At 37.0% G+C, this 18,526-nt stretch overlaps 1 protein-coding gene across 10 annotated transcripts in view; it reads left to right on the top strand.

The window, feature by feature from the left end:
* Positions 1-18,526, top strand: part of ARPP21 (cAMP regulated phosphoprotein 21) — a 256,240-nt gene that overhangs the window by 103,494 nt on the left and 134,220 nt on the right. For 9 of the 10 annotated variants that reach the window (XM_054019424.1, XM_054019430.1, XM_054019429.1 and 6 more), the window contains exons 2-9: positions 3,691-3,859; positions 5,539-5,741; positions 6,562-6,603; positions 7,309-7,398; positions 11,568-11,718; positions 13,024-13,102; positions 14,541-14,600; positions 15,570-15,710. In XM_054019424.1, the coding sequence (XP_053875399.1) occupies positions 5,574-5,741; positions 6,562-6,603; positions 7,309-7,398; positions 11,568-11,718; positions 13,024-13,102; positions 14,541-14,600; positions 15,570-15,710 (731 nt within the window). In that variant the 5' untranslated portion in view covers positions 3,691-3,859; positions 5,539-5,573. Of the gene's footprint in view, positions 1-3,419; positions 3,439-3,690; positions 3,860-5,538; positions 5,742-6,561; positions 6,604-7,308; positions 7,399-11,567; positions 11,719-13,023; positions 13,103-14,540; positions 14,601-15,569; positions 15,711-18,526 lie in introns of those variants that run through there. The other variant, XM_054019428.1, reaches the window with a different exon arrangement.

Here is an 18,526-nt window from a genome sequence, read left to right as displayed (position 1 = left end):
TACTCATTGCCTTACAGGTGTGAGTCCTGATCCTTTGATGTGTTAATGGGCATTCTTAGGAGACATCAGTAGGAGCTGAGGGAACACAGAATCAGGCCCAAGCTTTGTTTGCAAGCTTTTAATACACACAGTGCCTTTATATATTGCTAACTTTTTTTTTCACATTGTGTCAGAGGACTGTTTCTATTTCAACTTGTGTTGATTATTGTGCAAATGTATTTATTGATACTTGACAGTTTTCACTCACCACTTTGTTGTATTATATATTTTTTTTATCACTTCCTTTTCCAGGCAGTGTTTTTTTGTTTTTTTGTTTTTTTTTTTAAAGCCTCGCACTTAAATTACTCAGGTTCTTTTTTTTTACAGTTTTTTTTCTCTGAATCAGTGTGGTATGTGCTATTTATAAATAAATTATGGTACATGGTTTAACACTCCTGCTATCTCTTTTCGTTTGCCTTAAGGTAGCATCCTCACCAATTCACCTGGGCTCAGCACAAACCAGGGGTAGGGAGAGCCCCCAGTTACCACAGAATAAATTATTTTTATTAATAAATTTAACAGATGACAACTGCATTTTCATAGCATACACCCATCATGGGGTTCTTGAAACTGGTTTATTAACTCATTGCATTCTTTTTATTTAAGTGGCTCTCTAAAAATGGCATTGTAGGGTGCCTTATTTTCTCTCTCTGACTTTTTTGAGTGGGATTTTCAAGTTTTCAAATTTGGGCACAGTGACCTCCTACCTCCTTATGCTTAACTCCGTCCCACTTGTTCTTAGTTCAGACACACTGATTCCTTTCCCTGACCTGAAGAAGAACTTTGTGTAGTTCAAAAGTGTATACCTTCTACCAAGTTGGTCCAATAAAATTACCTTATCTGCCTTGTCTCTTGAAAAATCTCAGCAATCCCTATACGATTTGCTCCCTTGCAAGTTAAAAGATTTTTTTTTCTAATCACAAGCTTTGCAACCTCAGCCTAGAGACTGAAAGCAGAACTGCATGTATTCTGCCTCTTACTCTCCATAGTGAAGATTTGGCAGTAAGAACATCGCTGACAATTTTGCTGATGTGCAAGGTAGAGAAGAATCCAGCATGCATTTCCATAGCTGTATAGATACTGCGGGGCTAGCAATAGTAAGATATTTGTGTTGATCATTAAATAAATCAATATCTTGAAAATGCACAGGGAGCAGAAACGTATTTGGAGTTAAAGGTGCCATTTTAAAGATATTTTTCTGACTATTTTCCCTTATTAATGTATACCTTAAAGTTTATTATATAACACTGGGGATTTCAAAGGTGCCTAAGGGAGCTCCCATGGAGAGCCAGTTCAGCATGGGTTCCTTTGAAAATCTCAGCCTAAAAGTACATCTCACATATTGTAATATGAATGATAACTATTGTATGTAAATTTCCTCCTAAATGAATGGAAATGTGTATCGGAGGGAGGATGAGAAAGCAGAACTGTGACTGATATCCCACCCAATTCTTCACTTCAGTTGTTCTCTTGGCTCAGGGAATAATTACAAATGGTTACAAAAATATTTATCCCCATGAAACTGTATGATTGCTTAAATCCCTATGCCCATATGTCAGTATATACCCATTGAAGATTGCTTGATTTCAGCTCACAAAAATCCATTTTTTCCTGGGTTTTCTACAACAAAATGCTGAAATACACGCTGGGAGTATAATTTTATTATCTTTTTAAAAGATGTTGGCACGGCAGGTCTGAGAGATGCTGCTCAAACACTGTGATTTGTGCAATTTTGGTGAAATGCCTGTATCTTTTGTTCAATCTCTAAGATTCAACAGAGTTCTCGAAGTCTTGGCATTAGATCATGTTGGCGTTAGATATCTTAAGCATAACAATGTGTGGGTCTCCATTTATAAAAATATTCCTTAATAAGTATGATAAGATTTCATTTTGAGATCTGTGGCACAGGACCAGAAATGTTGTTGTCTGCTGGAGACTTGGCAGATTTCTCTAGCTGGTGAATATGAGGAAATCTGAGATGCCTTTTTGTGAATATTTAGCTTATCATATGTGGCAATGCTGCAAAAAGTGTGTGGAATCCTGAAATTACATGCTAATTTTTGGCGAGGTTTTGTTACAACTACCTCTAGTTCCCTCATAGCTTTGGAGCTTCTGGACTTCACAGTGCTCTGTCTTTCTTTTTTTTGACTCTTGTATTGAATTGAGATATACTAGATCAGTTTTTTATTTTGGGGGGAGGAGGGGGAAAAGGGTCTTGGGAGTAGTTTGCCTACTTGGGAGTAGTTTTTCCTGCCAATCTCATTGGGTCGGTGAATTAATTTTTTACCTCTATCGGTTCCATTAGTAGGCTCACTTATATATAATTGCTCTGCTGTATGCTATTAAGATTGTTTTACTGTTCCCCTCACCTTAGCGTTGGACCTCCGAAAAGTACAATTAATGATCCTGCAACGAGTAGTTTTATTGCTATATACAAATTATTTACTGGTGTAGGGGATGAGAGATTCAATCTTAAAATGATATATTTATGTTTATCTCTTGGGAAATATAAAAGGCTGTGTAACTAAATATTCTTTGCCTACACAGCACTGAATTTCTGGAGAGATCAGAATATGATCTTAAAAATTTTTACATTCCAGTTCTGATTTGTAGTGTTTAGCTAAATTAAATGGGTTGTAAGATACAATTCGTCATACCATATAGTACAGCAGTTGCAATTGTTTGCAATTTAAAACCATGTACATCAGAAAAAGTGTAATAGAGTTTGATAATATACAGCTTGTTTTTCTTACCAAGTGAACTGCATTTCTGTTCCTTTGGGGGTGTTTTTGCCTTTCTTCTATCCCCTTCCCCCAAATTACCTTGGCCACTGCACATATGGAAATCTCAACAAGACTCATTGCATCATGACAATTTTCCCCATGACCATAGTTTGTAAATCCCTCTCAAAATGTTCCTTTTCTGTCAAACCTCATACTCAGCTGGCAGTAGCAGTCCTGACGAATGGCGTTTGCATTGCATTTCTGAAGTAATTGATCCCACAGTTTTGCTCTCTGAGCAATAATGTAGAGAGAGAGAGATTCAGTATGTTGTTTTTTTACATACTGCCTAAAGGAAAGTTTGCACCGATTTCCATTGTTCGGGGGAATTGGTTTTTCGTGGTCCCTCCCCTGATCATTTCAGCTTTTATTTGACAGATATGCCTCATTAAACCGACATGTAAATGAACTGTACCCTTATCGAGATTACTTTCTAACAGCAGTCATAGAGCCTCTTTAAAATATTGTGTAATCCTTAATTGGAGCTGAAGCTTTGGTTAAAAAGCAGAGAAGGCTTTTTTGCCCATAGATAATATTGATTTCCATTGAAGCAAACAGATTATCTTAATTTTTTTTATATGAAAAGTGCTAGAATTCACTAAAAAAGGTTAAAATTGAAGTGAGTAATCTTCAGTGCATAATGCAATTGATAATTTTAGCTCTTTGCGTAGGAGCTGTTATGACTTGAACAGCCGGCTCTAGCCTTCATTAGAGAAGAAGCAGGCAGTTTTGAGACAGGTGGAGCTGGATCAAGCTGTGAAAGTGATTTGCTTGAAGCTGGTCATTAGTGTTAGAAATCTGGTCCTATTTATTGCATCCTTAACCCTACCATGATTATTACCATGATTATTTACTTTTTGTCTTTTTCCAGGTTGATGATGATCTGTAAAACTGTCTAAAGGAAGAGCATGGAGATTGGCGTTCTGAACTGTTAGTGGGGACATGGGACTCATGTTGTCATTGATCATTTGTGTGGATTTAACCGTTGAAGAGCAACAGAAGCAGCTAGAAAGACATCGAGAATTAAAGCTGCTTTGAAGGTACATGGCTTGTTTGTTACAGTTGTTAAGCTGCAGCTATAATTATGTTTGTATTTGTTAATATTTTCTGTGTATAGATACACTATACATACAATGTACACCTAAAGACTGTGTGTGTGTGTGTGTGTGTGTGTGTGAATTTGAGTTACGCATGTAAGTGCACAACAGCCAAAAATTAACCAGCAACGTTATGTTTTTACAGTAAAAAATTGGGCCTTATTGGCAGCAATACATTTCTTTGAGAAATTTATTGAATTGCTTATGGACTGTACTGTATGTGGATTGTAAACTGTCCCAGTATTCATAAACACACAGGTATGAAACTCACAGTTCAGAAAATCTAATTCTGCTAAATCTCCACAATCTGTTGCAAATTGAGATGGAACAGTAACCTATCTTTATGTAGGAACCTCTTCAACATCGTTTACTTAAAATGCCAAAAACAGATAGTAGAATTCTAAATCCAAATGACTGATGTTTTAAAATCTTTTGTATTTCCATTCAAAATAACAGACAGAAAAAAAGTGCTGAATGTTTATTACAAGCTGTAAAAGAAACATGGCAAAAGATAGTTTTGCCTAATAGCCATTGTTACACTGTTGGGAAAGGGCAAGCTATTGCACTGAAATCTGTTTCTGAAATAACTCCCCTTTTCCACTACAGTTGTTTTTCTTTCAGACACATCTTAAAACAAGAAAAAAAGAAAGGGAGGGGGGGTGAAGCTAAATTATTCATGAGACTCATTTAACAATTGATCAGTGGGGGAGGTGTCGGGAGGGTGTTTTGTGGGTAGAAAAAGGAAAAATAATAATAGGCTTTAACTTTGAAAAGCCTTTTAGAGCTTCTGTACAACAGTTCATTGTGAGCTGAGAGTAATGCAGTGCAGTTAAGATATCTTCATTAGAGCTACCGGCCAAGGGCTTCCAGTAGGATTTCCATAGTGCTGGAGCGTGACATGGGGTTTGGGAAGAGGCTTATGATTTTAATAATGGAGCTGTCAGTTTGATGTCTGGAGATGTTGACCCTGAAAGCTTTATTGCCAAATTTAGATTTCATATTTATATTGAATTATTACCTCTTCAACTGAATTTAATTTTTTGTGTGCCTGTAATGAATGTATTGGCTCTCTCTGTACACCAGGCAGTAGCTGAGTGATAGAAATCTGCAGTAGTCCTCCTCTTGGTGGTGCTTTATTTGTGTGTGTGTGTGTGTGTATTTATGTATTTATTTATTTATTATGAGAGAAATGCTAGAGGAGGGGAGCACTGACATGCCTATGACCCGGAAGTGTAAATGGGACATCTATTCGATCCATCTGACTTATTTTGAAAAAAAAAAAAAAAAAAATTCCTTTCCATCACGGTCTTCACCTCTGCAGCAACTCCTTGGCTGTGGCAGGAGAGCAAGGGGTGAGGGCTTACCATACCTTAACTGTGGTTTACATTCTCTACCACTAAGCGTGTTTGAAACCAAGTTGTTTTATTTATCATATCTCAACTCCACTCTTCCCCAGTGTCGATTCAATATATTTGTTTTTCTGCTGGAGTGTATTGCCCTGCATGCCTGAGTTTGTTATTGTGGTTTGTTTATCAAAGGAAATGATAAACTTCTGTTCTCAAATGAGTGAAAATTTCACCTCCCTCTCCCATTTTTTGTTTTTTGATGTCTCGACCGTCCAGGTCACCAAATCTTGTTTTAATTTCTGTCTGGGAGAATGTCTGAGCAAGGTAAATTGAACCAGGAGACAGTGGAGGAAGCTGCCAAAGAGCAGGAGTCTGCCATCTCTGATGCGACCCCAGAGAACTGCATCATTAATAAAACGGAAAGCTTGGAAGCAGAGGAAAAGGAGGAGAAGCTGAGTGATGCCAAGACAGACCTCCAGGTAAGGGGAAGAAGGACCTTGGATGGCTATGTCACTGTGTTATCATTACATTGCCATTTCCACTGTCTTTTGTTTGGCGAGATTTTTTCTATTCTCTTCTCCTCATGCTTCTTTCTTTCTTTCTTTCTTTCTTTCTTTCTTTCTTTTTCTTGTTACTTAATTTTCTTGTTGTTATATTATTGGTAGTATTTTTTTATTGCTAAGGAGCCCATTGCTGGGTACCCATTATAAAATACAGTAAAATATTTGTCTGACAGTTTTCCCTCTTGGGATATTTAGGACATTATCTTGATCTGATAGACTCACAGAATTCATAGAGACTGATGTATTTCTTAGCTCTACAGTGAGTTTCATTTTAAAAATAACAATTATTACCAACAAAAAGCGGTGACTCTCTTATTATGCAAAACTAAAGAAAGATCATTAAACACTTGAGTCTTAACCAGATTAATATTTTTTTTTTACTTAAAAGGATATTAAAAGAAAGAGGGACTGCAATTTATGGGACTACTGGCAAGCTCAAAAGGGGAAGGAATTTGGAGAGGGAGAGAGGCTTACTTCAGCATTATCTTTTTATCATGTTTTTTATTTAAGCATAACATTGCAAAGCATCAAGTTTGCATCTTGTTTATACCGATCAGATTAATGCATACAGCAGAGGCAATTCTTGGCTCCTCACTTTTTCGGAGTTGCATTAGGATGTTGTTACTTTGCAATCAGCAAATGATAAAGGATTGCTTTGAGAAGGATTTAATGAAGTATGCTGATATTCCTATTGTGTGCATTTTCCACTAACGTGACAATTATTTGTTACACACAGAAACGAGGTGTAAACCAGAACCAGCAGAAAAAGAGATCCAAGGTAAGGTTTCACATTGCATGCTGAGCTGAAAAGGTGATAAAAAGTTCCATTCAGGTGGCTGTTTTCCTATACAACAATGAGCTTTTATCTTCGGTTTTTCTTCATAATCATGTGGCACAAAAGCAGAGGAGTTTCACAAGATATTAAGTGTCAATCTCCCCTTTATTTAGCAATCATACGTTGGTTACTGGGCTTGCCATGTACTTGTATGTGTGATCTGTGTTTCATTTTTCTTTTGTAATTAATGTTTTGTTTGAATTTTATTTAAATGGAGTAATCCAGTTTCCGAAGCTGTAGGGATTAAAAAGATTGAGTAGGAGGAAGGCAGCTAGTTAGTGTGAAATCTGCTAGCTCACTCGCTGTTCTTTTTTTTTTTTTTAATAACATTTTCCAAGGGTAGGTCAATACAACTTTTAAAATTTGTCACTGTTCAGCTCTATTGCTGTTGGTTACAGGAAATAGAGTTGTTGCTTTGACTAAGTTACCAGATTATTTTTGTTTTTTGCTTTTATGATTTTCAGTTGAAGTGTAGCAAAAGCGTTTAAAAGCCAAACCTATGTGTCAAATGACTTGCTGGACAGAATCTGCTGTAGTTTTGCTGGACAAGTACCTGACCATTTGAAATTCATTGGGATGATTGGCACATTTGCAAATTTGGGGTCAGCAGTAGTTTCCTTTGTTTTGTTTTCTTTCTATCTTATTCAGTCAGGAGCTAAGGGGAAACTGGTCCGGAGTCTTGCTGTGTGCGAAGAATCATCCCCTCGATTGGGAGCAGAAGGTCTTCACGATAATCAGGTACATCTGAAATCATGGCCGTTAGCTGCATGGTTGACTTCCACTTTCACTTGCATGATCATGTTACTTAATTGGGCTTTTAACAATATTTTTGGGGAAAGCAAAAAAAAAAAAATTTACATCAGACAATGCACACGATTTTATGAAGTTATCTGGCTTAGTGTGTACTTTGTTTTGAAATATTGAAGTAGTCTTACAGTATGTCACAGGGTGTTATTTGCTTTTTTTTCCAGACCCCCTGAAAATTTCAACAAATGGAAAAGAATTCAAAAGAATTCAGATTAAAATTAAAAATAAATAAATAAAAGATAGAATTGTTCTTTTCTCTAAGGCTATCTCTTTTGAGGCTACACCAGATACAGTTCTAAATACACTCTGGTTTCTAGTTCAGCTGAGATCCATTATGTATCAGTTCCCCAGTATGCACTTCATAATACTACACAGATCTTTGACTCTCTGTAAATACATTGGCAGAGAAGAGAGGGTGCATTATACTGAGTAGGGTTCCATTTTGTATTCCATTTATTCCAAAGAAACACCTTTTGGACCAAAACATCTTGGCAATTCGATCCAGCAGATTCAGATTCCGGAAAACAGTTCTAGGCTCACTTGCAAAAAAACAAAACAAAAAAAAGACCCCAAAAAACCCAAACCCAAAACCACCAAAAACTGTCACAATCATTTTCACTTGATCAGGCAAACAAGATTTTTTGTTTAATAATAATAATAATAATATATATTATTAAATAATAATAAAAAAACCCTTAAAAGCTGCCAGCATTGGTACTTGAAGATTCAGTTGTTTTATTGGCAAATGAGATTAGCCATAGAGAGAAAGAGATTGAGAAAATGACTTTTGTGAGCTCAGAACAAAACAAACAATCACTTTTAAGTGTACTTTCTTTGACTTTCCTCTATTGACTTGAAATGAAACAAATTGAACTCTCCCCTTAGGCTCATAAGTGTGGAGAGGATTTTTATTTATTTATTTATTCATACATTCATTCATTTATATTTATTTTTTGAAAGACCAAAAACCAGATATTGTTTAGCAGCTGAATTTTTCAAGTGTTCACTGCTTTACAATGATGATTATGCAGTAGGGAAATTGACAGGTTATTTTATAGTTGTAGGTATATATTTAAAAAATATGCTTTTAGCTTAACTTGCATTATTCAAAAATGTGTGGCTTTTGTTCTGCATTTTATTTGTGTTTTCTATTGTTTAATGGAGAATGAAAAGGAGAATAATATAAATATAAGAGATTGTATTAAACATCGCATGGTAGTTGATAATGTACTGCAGAGGACATGTGTTTAACTCCATAGAGGCAGGCAGGTTTTGGGATAAAATACTTCTCCCAAACCGCACCCTGATGCCAGACAGAGGAGGGGTCACTTGCACACATCCTCTGGTCCTACCCCGGTCTGACTATTACTGGGAAGAATTCTTTGACTATACTGAAAAGATCACAGGAGTTAAAGTACCCCTGGACTCCCAACGTCTGTCTCATGTAAAGACAATTGGTTCTGAATACTCGAGTAGATAGAAACTATGCTTTAATCTTATATTGGCCTTTTGTTTACTAATGCAGATTAGCTTTGCAATAGAAAGCTAGACCTGCACTCTCCTCCTTGGACTGGCTGAAGGATACTGGAAATGTTGTGCCATTTGAAATGGTTTACTTTTACTTTAAAGGAGAAAGAAGCGTATTTTGAGTTTATTTTGAATTACTTTTTTATAAGTTTATCTTAGCGGTTTACAAAGCACAGGGTTTTGATTACCAGAGAATGTACGGTACATTGCCAGAACTACAGAGTATGGATTGTACTGCAACCCTGATGTTTGTATTGATATTTGAAAATTTGCCTTCATTTTCCTGTGTAGGAAAAATCTTGTTACCTGTATTACTTGATCTTGAACGCTTATCTGATGATTCACTATGTCCTTACTTAAAAGGAATGTTGCCTCTAATGTTATACTATTGACTTATCAGTGTATTATTGCAACTTGAACATTTCTTTTGTTATTCACTATACTTACCTTGTATCAATGTACTTATTAACGTTGTATTTTACTATTGAGAAAAATCAATAAAAATAAATATAACAAAAAAATAATAGATTGCTTTCACGACTCTACAGCCCTTTTGTGTGTTTCTTCAAGAGCAACCAAATATTATACGCAGAATCATATATGTGTAACACAAAGTAGATACTGTATGTTTACATGTGTGTTTATGCTACATGTAAAGTCTGTCATTTTTCTCTTCTTGTCAAAATAGGTGCATCTTAATAGCCATTTTAATAGTTCAGGATTAAAGGGCGGAGGATGCCAGTTCCATACTTTTCCTCTGTTTTGAAGAACTAATGACAGAATCACCCAGCATTAGGTAGTCCAGGGAATCTGAAGTTGTTCTGAAGGATCTTGTGGCACTGATTCATACAAAGTCCTGTCATCAGAACAAAACATTTACCTGCAGATTTTCCTCAGCAGGTGAAAGGAAAACATACTTTAGTCCATTAAGTGCAACTTAGCAGTTAGCGGACATTCTTCTGCATATCCTTATTTCATATGGTTGAGAGTTCCCATTCTCTTTCTATATTCAGTGCAGCATTCTGCTAACATTTCTGCCTTATGGTAACAAAAATAGAGCTTGAGAAAATAAACCCCGGTTAATATTTTTTTGCACAGGGCTTTGCTTCCGTTTTTACAGTCCTTTGCATCTCACGTCTTCTGTACCACATTTCAGCTTCATGAAAAGAATAAGACACCGATTCAGCAGAGGCAATTTTGACTTCCTGTCTTACTGTGACACCAATAGCTAGTTTTGCTAGGATTTTTGTCTTATGCTTGTTTTGGTGTCTGATTTTTAGTGGTTCTTTTTAATAACTCTAAGATTTGTAATAGTTATGGCAGGCATGATTTGAGTTACTAATGTTCTGCTTCTGAAAAAATACCCTTTAGGTTAAAATATTGTAATGAGATTTGTTTTTCTGTACATCAGCAATCTATGAAAATTGAGGATAGAAGGGAATTTGCTAGCGATCAGGCTATTTTTTAATACTTGTTAATTTGGATGTCATCAATGATGCAGCCATAGCTTACCAATTATGTAGGCCCCCAATGTGTTAAAGGCACTTTTAATACTGCTGATTTTGCCACAGTTTGATGCAAGCATGTATTTTTACAAAACTTAAATATCTGATTTTGTTCAGTCATTTTTCTTCAAAACAGTGTGAATACTTAGCCCTACTTTCTTTTCCTTCTTGTAGTCAGATTCCATTCTTTTGAAGTTTATCACAGCACTGTTTATGTATTTCATCAACTATCAACTCGTTTTTTACTGTTGTCTAAAAAATCCAGTGTAAGTGGAGAATAATGATTTCTCAAAAGCAAAACAAAAAAGGCCAAACACCATGAATTCCCAGTTTTCTAACAAGTGCAGCTTCAAAGGAATTTGCAATCTTTGAAATGTCAAAATCTTTAGGACATGGATTTCTGATGCACTTAAGAAATTCAGTTAGCACACCCACTGTACTGAAAACTGCAGTACTCATTTTTTTTTAACCTTTCGCTAAGGGCCATGTTTCCAGATGTTTTTTTAAGTGATAAACCTGATTTCCGCAATGCATATTATCACTTATTGGCATTCTCTTATTCTCAGGGCCTGAAAAGTGAGTTTAACTTATATAGCACCATATGTGTGCATAACACTTTATAAGAATTTGCACAAAAAAATTCTGTGGAAATTATTTTGATCTTTATCTAGCATTTGCAATATCTCTCTAGATATAGAATGGTTTATTGGAAGAAGAACATATATAAGAATGTACTTTCAGTGTTATAATTATTGAGAGAAAAATTTAATTACTGAAAGTGGAGAATAATGTACCTTTAATATTTGTAAACTCCGAGGTCTTAGTTTGCAAATATTAAGGAAGAAATTCTGACTTCAGTGGGAGCAGCACACACACCCATCTGAGGGCAGAATTTGGGCCAAAGAATGCATTATTCTCCCAATAAGATTTAATTTTACCCAATAGGAAAAAATTTATATCTGGCTTCAATTTTTCTGGCTGTGCACTCCTTAATGCAAATTTCTTCAGATTGGAATCCATGTAAATTTTACTGAATCTGGCCCTAAATTATTATATTTTTTTCAACAGGAATCAATACAACTACAGCTTTTGAGTTTCCCCAGTCTACAAGAAGAAGATAAATCTAGTAAAGATGACTCTGAGAAAGAAAAAGAGAAGGATAAAAACAAAGAAAAAGATAAAAACTGTGAAAAATCCAAGATCAGAATGTTATCGAAAGGTGAACTTCAAAATATTTGAATCCTTTTTCAATGATTTATTATGGTCACATCTAGAAATTCTTGGACATGCATATGAATGTATATATCTGGGGGCATATATGTATTATACCTGTGCGCATATGTGAACTCTCTTACTCTCTCTCATCTTTCTGTCTGTCTTATAAATACACGTACAGTAGGAATGCATTTATCCAAAAGAGGGAATATGGAACGTGAAATTTGTATGGATAAGAAAAATGGAGTTTTTCATATAAATGATGGAGTTTATATATTACAGTTGTATTCTGTGTAGAACCCCTAACAGAGGATAGCAGAGCTTTTGTGTGAGAGGGGTGTGTGTGTGTGTATGTATAATGTTTGTATATATGTATGTGATTATAATAATATTTACATAAAATATTCTATGAAAGAGTACAACTCTTTCCTGTTAATCATAGTATACTGTACAACTTGTTAGCAGTGACACAAAACACTTAGTCTGATATATTGCTTTCAGCCCACAGATGAATCTCTCATTAACATTATTGGGAAATCCACACGTGTCCCTTAACCTTAACTCATGGTCCGTGTACTGTAATACACTAGTGAATTATCCATCACATATTATAATTATGCCTTACTACAGCAGGTATGCATAGAGTGACTCTAACTATAATTATACTATGTTACAAAACTGCACTGTAGTCTCTTAAGGATAAGCAATGCCTACTCGGGGCAGATCCTCAGCTGGTATGAATTGTCATAGCTCCATTGACTTTACTGAAGCTGGTGATTCAGACCAGCTGAGCATCTGCCCTTACTTTTGAGTAAGACACAATAACCTATGCCGTAAATTAATTCCAAATACTCTGTCATGTGCCATTGTCATCTACCCACTTTTAGACATCACTAGATTCCAGTCTGTTAAAGATTTTGAATTCCCAGTGGTATGGCATATCACTTTATATATTGAACATATTAAATTAGACAAAGATGTATTTATGGACAGTACTGGATATTCAGCAGTAGGAGAGGGAAAGTTGGAAGGAATTTGGGTAACGTTATATATTTCCTGTGATTCTAGAAAGGACAAAACTTTGTTAGCTGCAGTGCTGGCACTTATTAGTACAATGCAGAGAAAAGACAGATTTCCTCATGCTGTTTTGTGGGGTAGATTGTCAGATAAGTAAATAACCTGTATGTACATTATTCTTTCTAATATATTCTTCAGGTTGCTGTCTGGAAAATCAAGTCTGCTTTGCAGAAATTGGCTTAACTTTAACTTTTGAAATGAAACAGTTGTTTGCTTGTTTTTTGTTTTTCAGATTGCAGCCAAGAATATACCGATTCAACAGGCATAGATTTGCATGAATTTCTGGTGAATACATTAAAGAATAATCCCAGGTAAGTAGCTCCAGCATGTTGTTAACTCCTAGTATAGTCCTAGAAATCTAGCAATTAAGCATCTTATAATTCTAGTTCTAGAGAATGCTGTTGGAAAAGAAATAATGGAAGCATCTTAAGTGAGCAAGAAGCCATAAAACAATAAATTTCTACCTCCTAGGCTTTCCAGTTTCCCATTGCTTAATTACTTTTCCTGAAATTTGGTCACTGTGCTTTATCTTCTCCGCTGCACAGCTCCATCTAAAGACTCTTAGCACTAGTATATTATAACCTAAGTGATTGGATGTATTTGCAACTCAGATCATATTGTGAGTGCCAACTTCTAGCCTCACTACACCCATAGTCTTCATTTGGAACTGCAAATTCACCTGAATATAGAATTTCATCCTAAATATATAAAAAAGTTTCTATCAGGATTTTTTATATATTATGTTTTACACACTCTTTTCAACTGAATCTGTGTGCACAGTTTCATCCTGCACTTACTGGACATCAAGAAATAATTAGGTAAATACCCATCCACAGAGGGGCTTAAAAATCCATGGGATTTCAAAATGCATGAATTCACATTTTGTATTAAAGGGCACATTTTTAGCCTTCAAAGCAAAAAGTCCCTGAATTGTCCAACCTGTACAAGCTGTAATAACTCAAAGGAACTTGAGAGCAATGCACTCTATAAGGTTTCTTACTAGGGCTGTTAAGTAAATATGGGGGGTGGGGGTGGGGAATGTATTTGTGGAAAATTACAACTTTTCAATGAAAGATCAAAAAACAAACTTGCAGTTTAAAACAGAACATTTGGATTTGGCAGTGCTGCAGCAGTTCCTCATGGAAGGTGTTGTTGGATGCCTCATGTCCCCATTCTCAATGACTTCCCTGGTCAGACTACATGTCCCATGATGCATCATGGTTTCCCCTCCTGCTGAGTCACAGTGGTGCACCAGGGAAGGCGGTTATTTTGAGTTTGGGGTGTTTGATTTTTAGACAAAAAGTTGAAATTTTCCACAGAAAGTGCACACTTTCTATGACAAATTGAATTTAGTCAAAAATCCAATTTTCAATCAAAAAAATTTGTGATGAAAGTTTTTCAACTACCTCTACAGCTTACTTTTGTTCCAAAAAGAAATACCAACATTATTCAACTGCTCCACAAGCCACCTGAATGCAGTTCTTTGAGGCTGCGAGTGCTGCCAGGCTGAGCCCTAATGCTGAAGGGATTTAAGTCCATATCTTACCTTGCTCTGGTATGGATGGGGAGAAGGGGAGACTGGATTCTTTCCCCAGCTGCACCAACGCAAGGGAGGTTGGCGTTTTAACTAAAATATTTACATCATTTTTAAATAAAGGGAAACTTCCATAATTTGTTTTTGAAGTATCATAAAAGTATTTAAAAATGGTTTTGGTAGCTGACTCTTCAAATTGTTGTTTATTTTTACAGGGACAGAATGATACTCTTAAAAATGGAACAGGAAATTATAGATTTTATTAGTGACAACAAGTAAGTTAATTTCAGTATTTGGTTAGTTTATCATATTTGCATGCCACATATATCTTTTGCATAAAGCATATGTAAGTACTGTATTTTTATGAGACGTATGCTCATTTAGAGGCTCATCCTACACTGTGCTGGAGTTTAGTACCTTGCAAAATCAGGCCCTAAATTCCTCTCTAATAGCTGTCAGGAGGAGCCACTGCAGTAGGTGTAACAAAAAGCAAGGCTTTTCATTTTTATTATAGTTCTCTAATGACTTCCAGCTGGTTCCAGTTATGCCCAAAAATAATTGTAAAGCTTTCATTTCATAGGATATAAACCATGTATCTCTAGAGGGGGATATATAATCAAATATTATGTCACGCAATTTGCTCTGTGCACTAAGGTATCTTTAATGTGGTGAAAAATAAGCTTTTGTTTGAAGGGATACAAAACCCTGTTTTGCTCTCACATATTCGACATTTTATAATAAAATTCTAGATTGCAACTTGGTTAAAAACAGATTGACTTTTGAGGGGAAAAATAGACATTTTAAAATAGAGAGAAGTAAGAAGATTTGTTGTACTAGAATAGCCCCTTGGTGTTTTGAACATTACCCAGTATCTGCTGCTTTGGAGGAAGGCATAAAACTTTCATGATATCCTTAGCCATTTGTGCAACATTGTATATAGGGCGAAAGTGTGTATGACAAGTTAGTCCTACCTGACCCCTGCAGCAGTCAGCTGATGCCGTGAAATATGAGATTTGATTACCTTAATTTAGCATGTAAAAGTATCAGTTTTATTATTGCCTATAAATATATCCAGCACTTTTTAAAAACCAGCCATTGTAGTTGATTATCTGCTTGCCTGCAGCATACATGTATGCTGTATAAATGAACAGAGGAAAAAATAATTACATCAGGTTTTAAAAGGTATTGTTATATTATATCTTAGAGATGATCACGTAACTAATTAGTGTGATATTTTCTTTCAGTAATCACTATAAAAAGTTCCCTCAGATGTCATCATATCAGAGGATGTTAGTGCACAGAGTGGCAGCTTATTTTGGAATGGATCACAATGTAGATCAAACTGGAAAATCTGTAATTATCAACAAGACCAGCAATACTAGAATGTAAGTACTAGCCTTGTGCTTTTCCTATTTCCCTTTCATAAGGATCCGTTTGAATCCTGGCTACATGGTGTTTCAAAATTCCATTTTTGTAACGCTGAGCATTATTTTATCACTCACTCTGGTGTAGTGTGTCGTTTCGTCTGTCCTTGGAAGATTGTATGAGGATTTGAAAGAGTCAATCCGGTTGTTTCGAGTCAAGAAATTTATATAGTACCTCTAGAGTGGAATGTTTTGTTGACCCTCTAACACCCCCACATAGCTATAGAAAGCAATTTATTGCTTAACACGTTGCCTGGAGCTGTGCAGGTTATGAAGGACAGGTACTTTTAAATAACCCAAAGATGCTGGGAAGATATCCTATTCCCTCTTTCGGTTTCTTCTTTTTTGCAGTTTCCACTCCTGCCTACTGAGTTGTTTATTTTGCAGCAGATTTTTTCCCCTTTGCTACCGTTTATTTTTTTCACAGATTGTAGCTTTCCCCCCATCTTCTAACTTTAAACCTTATTTATCATCATTCACTCTGGATTATAAATCTGTAATGGGGCTGTGAAAACTGTTTGGTCCCTATGATATTAAAAATATCTATTAGACTTAGATAGTCAGTGGGTAAAGTGGGGTGAGCAAACTTTTTGGCCCGAAGGCCACATCTAGGTATGGAAATTGTATGGTGGGCCATGAATGCTCTCAAAATTGGTGTTGGGGTATGGGAGGGGGTGAGGGCTCTGGCTGGGGGTGTGGGCTCTGGGGTGGGGCCAGAAATGAGGAGTTCAGGGTGTGGGAGGGGGCTCCAGGCTGGTGTGGGGGGTGAGGGCTCTGACTGGGGGTGCAGGAGGGGGCTTTGGGCTGGGACCGAGGGGTTTGGAGGGCGGGAGTGGGATCAGGGCTGGGGCAGGGGGTTGGAGTGGTGGGGGCGGCTCAGGGGTGCAGGCTCTGGGCTGTGCTTACCTTAAGCAGCTCCCGAAAGCAGCGGCATGTCCCCCATCTGGCTCCTACGCAGAGGCGCATCCAGGCGGCTTTGCGTGCTGCCCTGTCAGCAGGCGCTGCCCCCACAGCTCCCATTGGCCGCAGTTCCCGGCCAATGGGAGCTGCAGGGGCGGCGCTTGGGGTGGGGGCAGTGTGCAGAGCGGAGTGCTCTGGCTGCCCCTACTCATAGAAGCTGGAGTGGGGACATGCCACTGCTTCCGGGAGCCGCACAGAGCGGCCCCTGACCCTGCTCCCCGGCTGGAGCGCTGGAGCAGGCCAAGCCCCAGACCCCACTCCCCACAGGGAGCTCGAAGACCGGATTAATACGATTGTCAGGCCGGATGCGGCCCACAGGCCGTAGTTTGCCCTCCCCTGGGGTAAAGGAAATGTACACAGATTTAGTTGCAGAGAATAAGAAATAACAAAATTACAATTTATGTAGGTCTTTGCTAGACACCATTTCATCATAATCACTTTTTTCATCGCACACTATTCAAGTACTACAGGCTTCTCAGGGCCTGATTTTAGCGCCCTCACTCTCATATAAGATCTCCCTTTCCAGCTTACCTGCATTTGTGCGTGTGCACACGTATATGTGTGTGTGTTGGGGGGCATATGTTTATGTGTGTGTATGGGAGTCAGAGGAGAGAGAGATCCGGCATACCACTACTGTCATTCAATTAAGAAAAATTTGGAGCAGCCCCTAAAAACCTTACATTTTCATTGGTTTTATTCATTCCTATTTGTTTCCAGTTGTCCTTTTCTTCTCACATATACATCAACTCCACAGTGCAACAAGAGCAGTAGAATCTCGCTCACAGCTTAGTTCTCTTTCTGGCTAGCATTGACGGTATTTTTTGTACTTTGGGCTCAATTGGTTGCTTTGACATGCACCTTGCAGACCAGTGGCACTAGAGCTGCTTTATATTGCCTTGCAAAGCACACTCTCGACAGGAACAGTGGTCTAAAGTTTATATGACAGCTTAGGTGAAAAGTCTGAGTGATTTCACATTGGATATTGTGGCTCATGGCCTAGTGGGAGAGACAAGGAGAATCATTTAAATTGTTTACAAAGCCAGCGTCGCAACTGGCACTAATTGACATCTTTGCTGGCAGGCTGAGCAGAGAGGCCAAAAACTGAATGGTCTTGCAGACTGAAGTACCCTTTTTACTCTGGAGGTGCTCCCTGCAGGTCATAGTTAAGGCACATAGATAGAACCATCTGGGAAAATTTGTCCTGCCACAGTCCATAGTGTACTTGTTCCACAGAGAAACGGAAATTTCCAGCCTTCTGCATTGTCACAGTCTAGTTTCTTTCATTAGCACTAAGTAAAACTGAATTTTGTTTGTTTTTGTTCTTTTTAAATAGTTATTTAAGGAGGGGGATAGCCTAATCCTAAAGACACATTATTCTGCCATGCAGCATGTAGTATATTTATAATATTTTAAGATACAGTTCTAAAATGAGGCTTTATAAATGTCTTTTTTTTTAATTCCCCAGATGCAGGAGACATCTAAAATTTCTTTTTCTGACCGAGTCTGGGATTTTATTATCAGGAGAAACAGGATGCATGATTAGTTTGTGTGGAGTAGGAAGGAAGGAATTACACCATGTCTGATTTAAAAAAATAATGAAAAAGTGGGGGATCTTTATATAAACTGAAATCACTTTTGTTATTGTAGAGGAATAGTATTCCTACAATTATTTTTAAATGAAAAAACTGCAAATTTAGAATGACGTTAAAACAAACTAACAGTAATAGCAAACAAGCAGCTACGCAGATTAGCTGTATGAACAGATAGATGGTTTTGAATCAGTTAAATGTTCTTTTAAATATGAATAAGATATAAAT

The sequence above is a fragment of the Malaclemys terrapin genome, chromosome 2 (genome assembly GCF_027887155.1).
Source record: "Malaclemys terrapin pileata isolate rMalTer1 chromosome 2, rMalTer1.hap1, whole genome shotgun sequence".
Lineage (NCBI taxonomy): Eukaryota > Metazoa > Chordata > Testudines > Emydidae > Malaclemys > Malaclemys terrapin.
The sequence above is the reverse complement of the archived record's forward strand: the minus strand, read 5'-3'. Positions and strand labels throughout refer to the sequence as shown.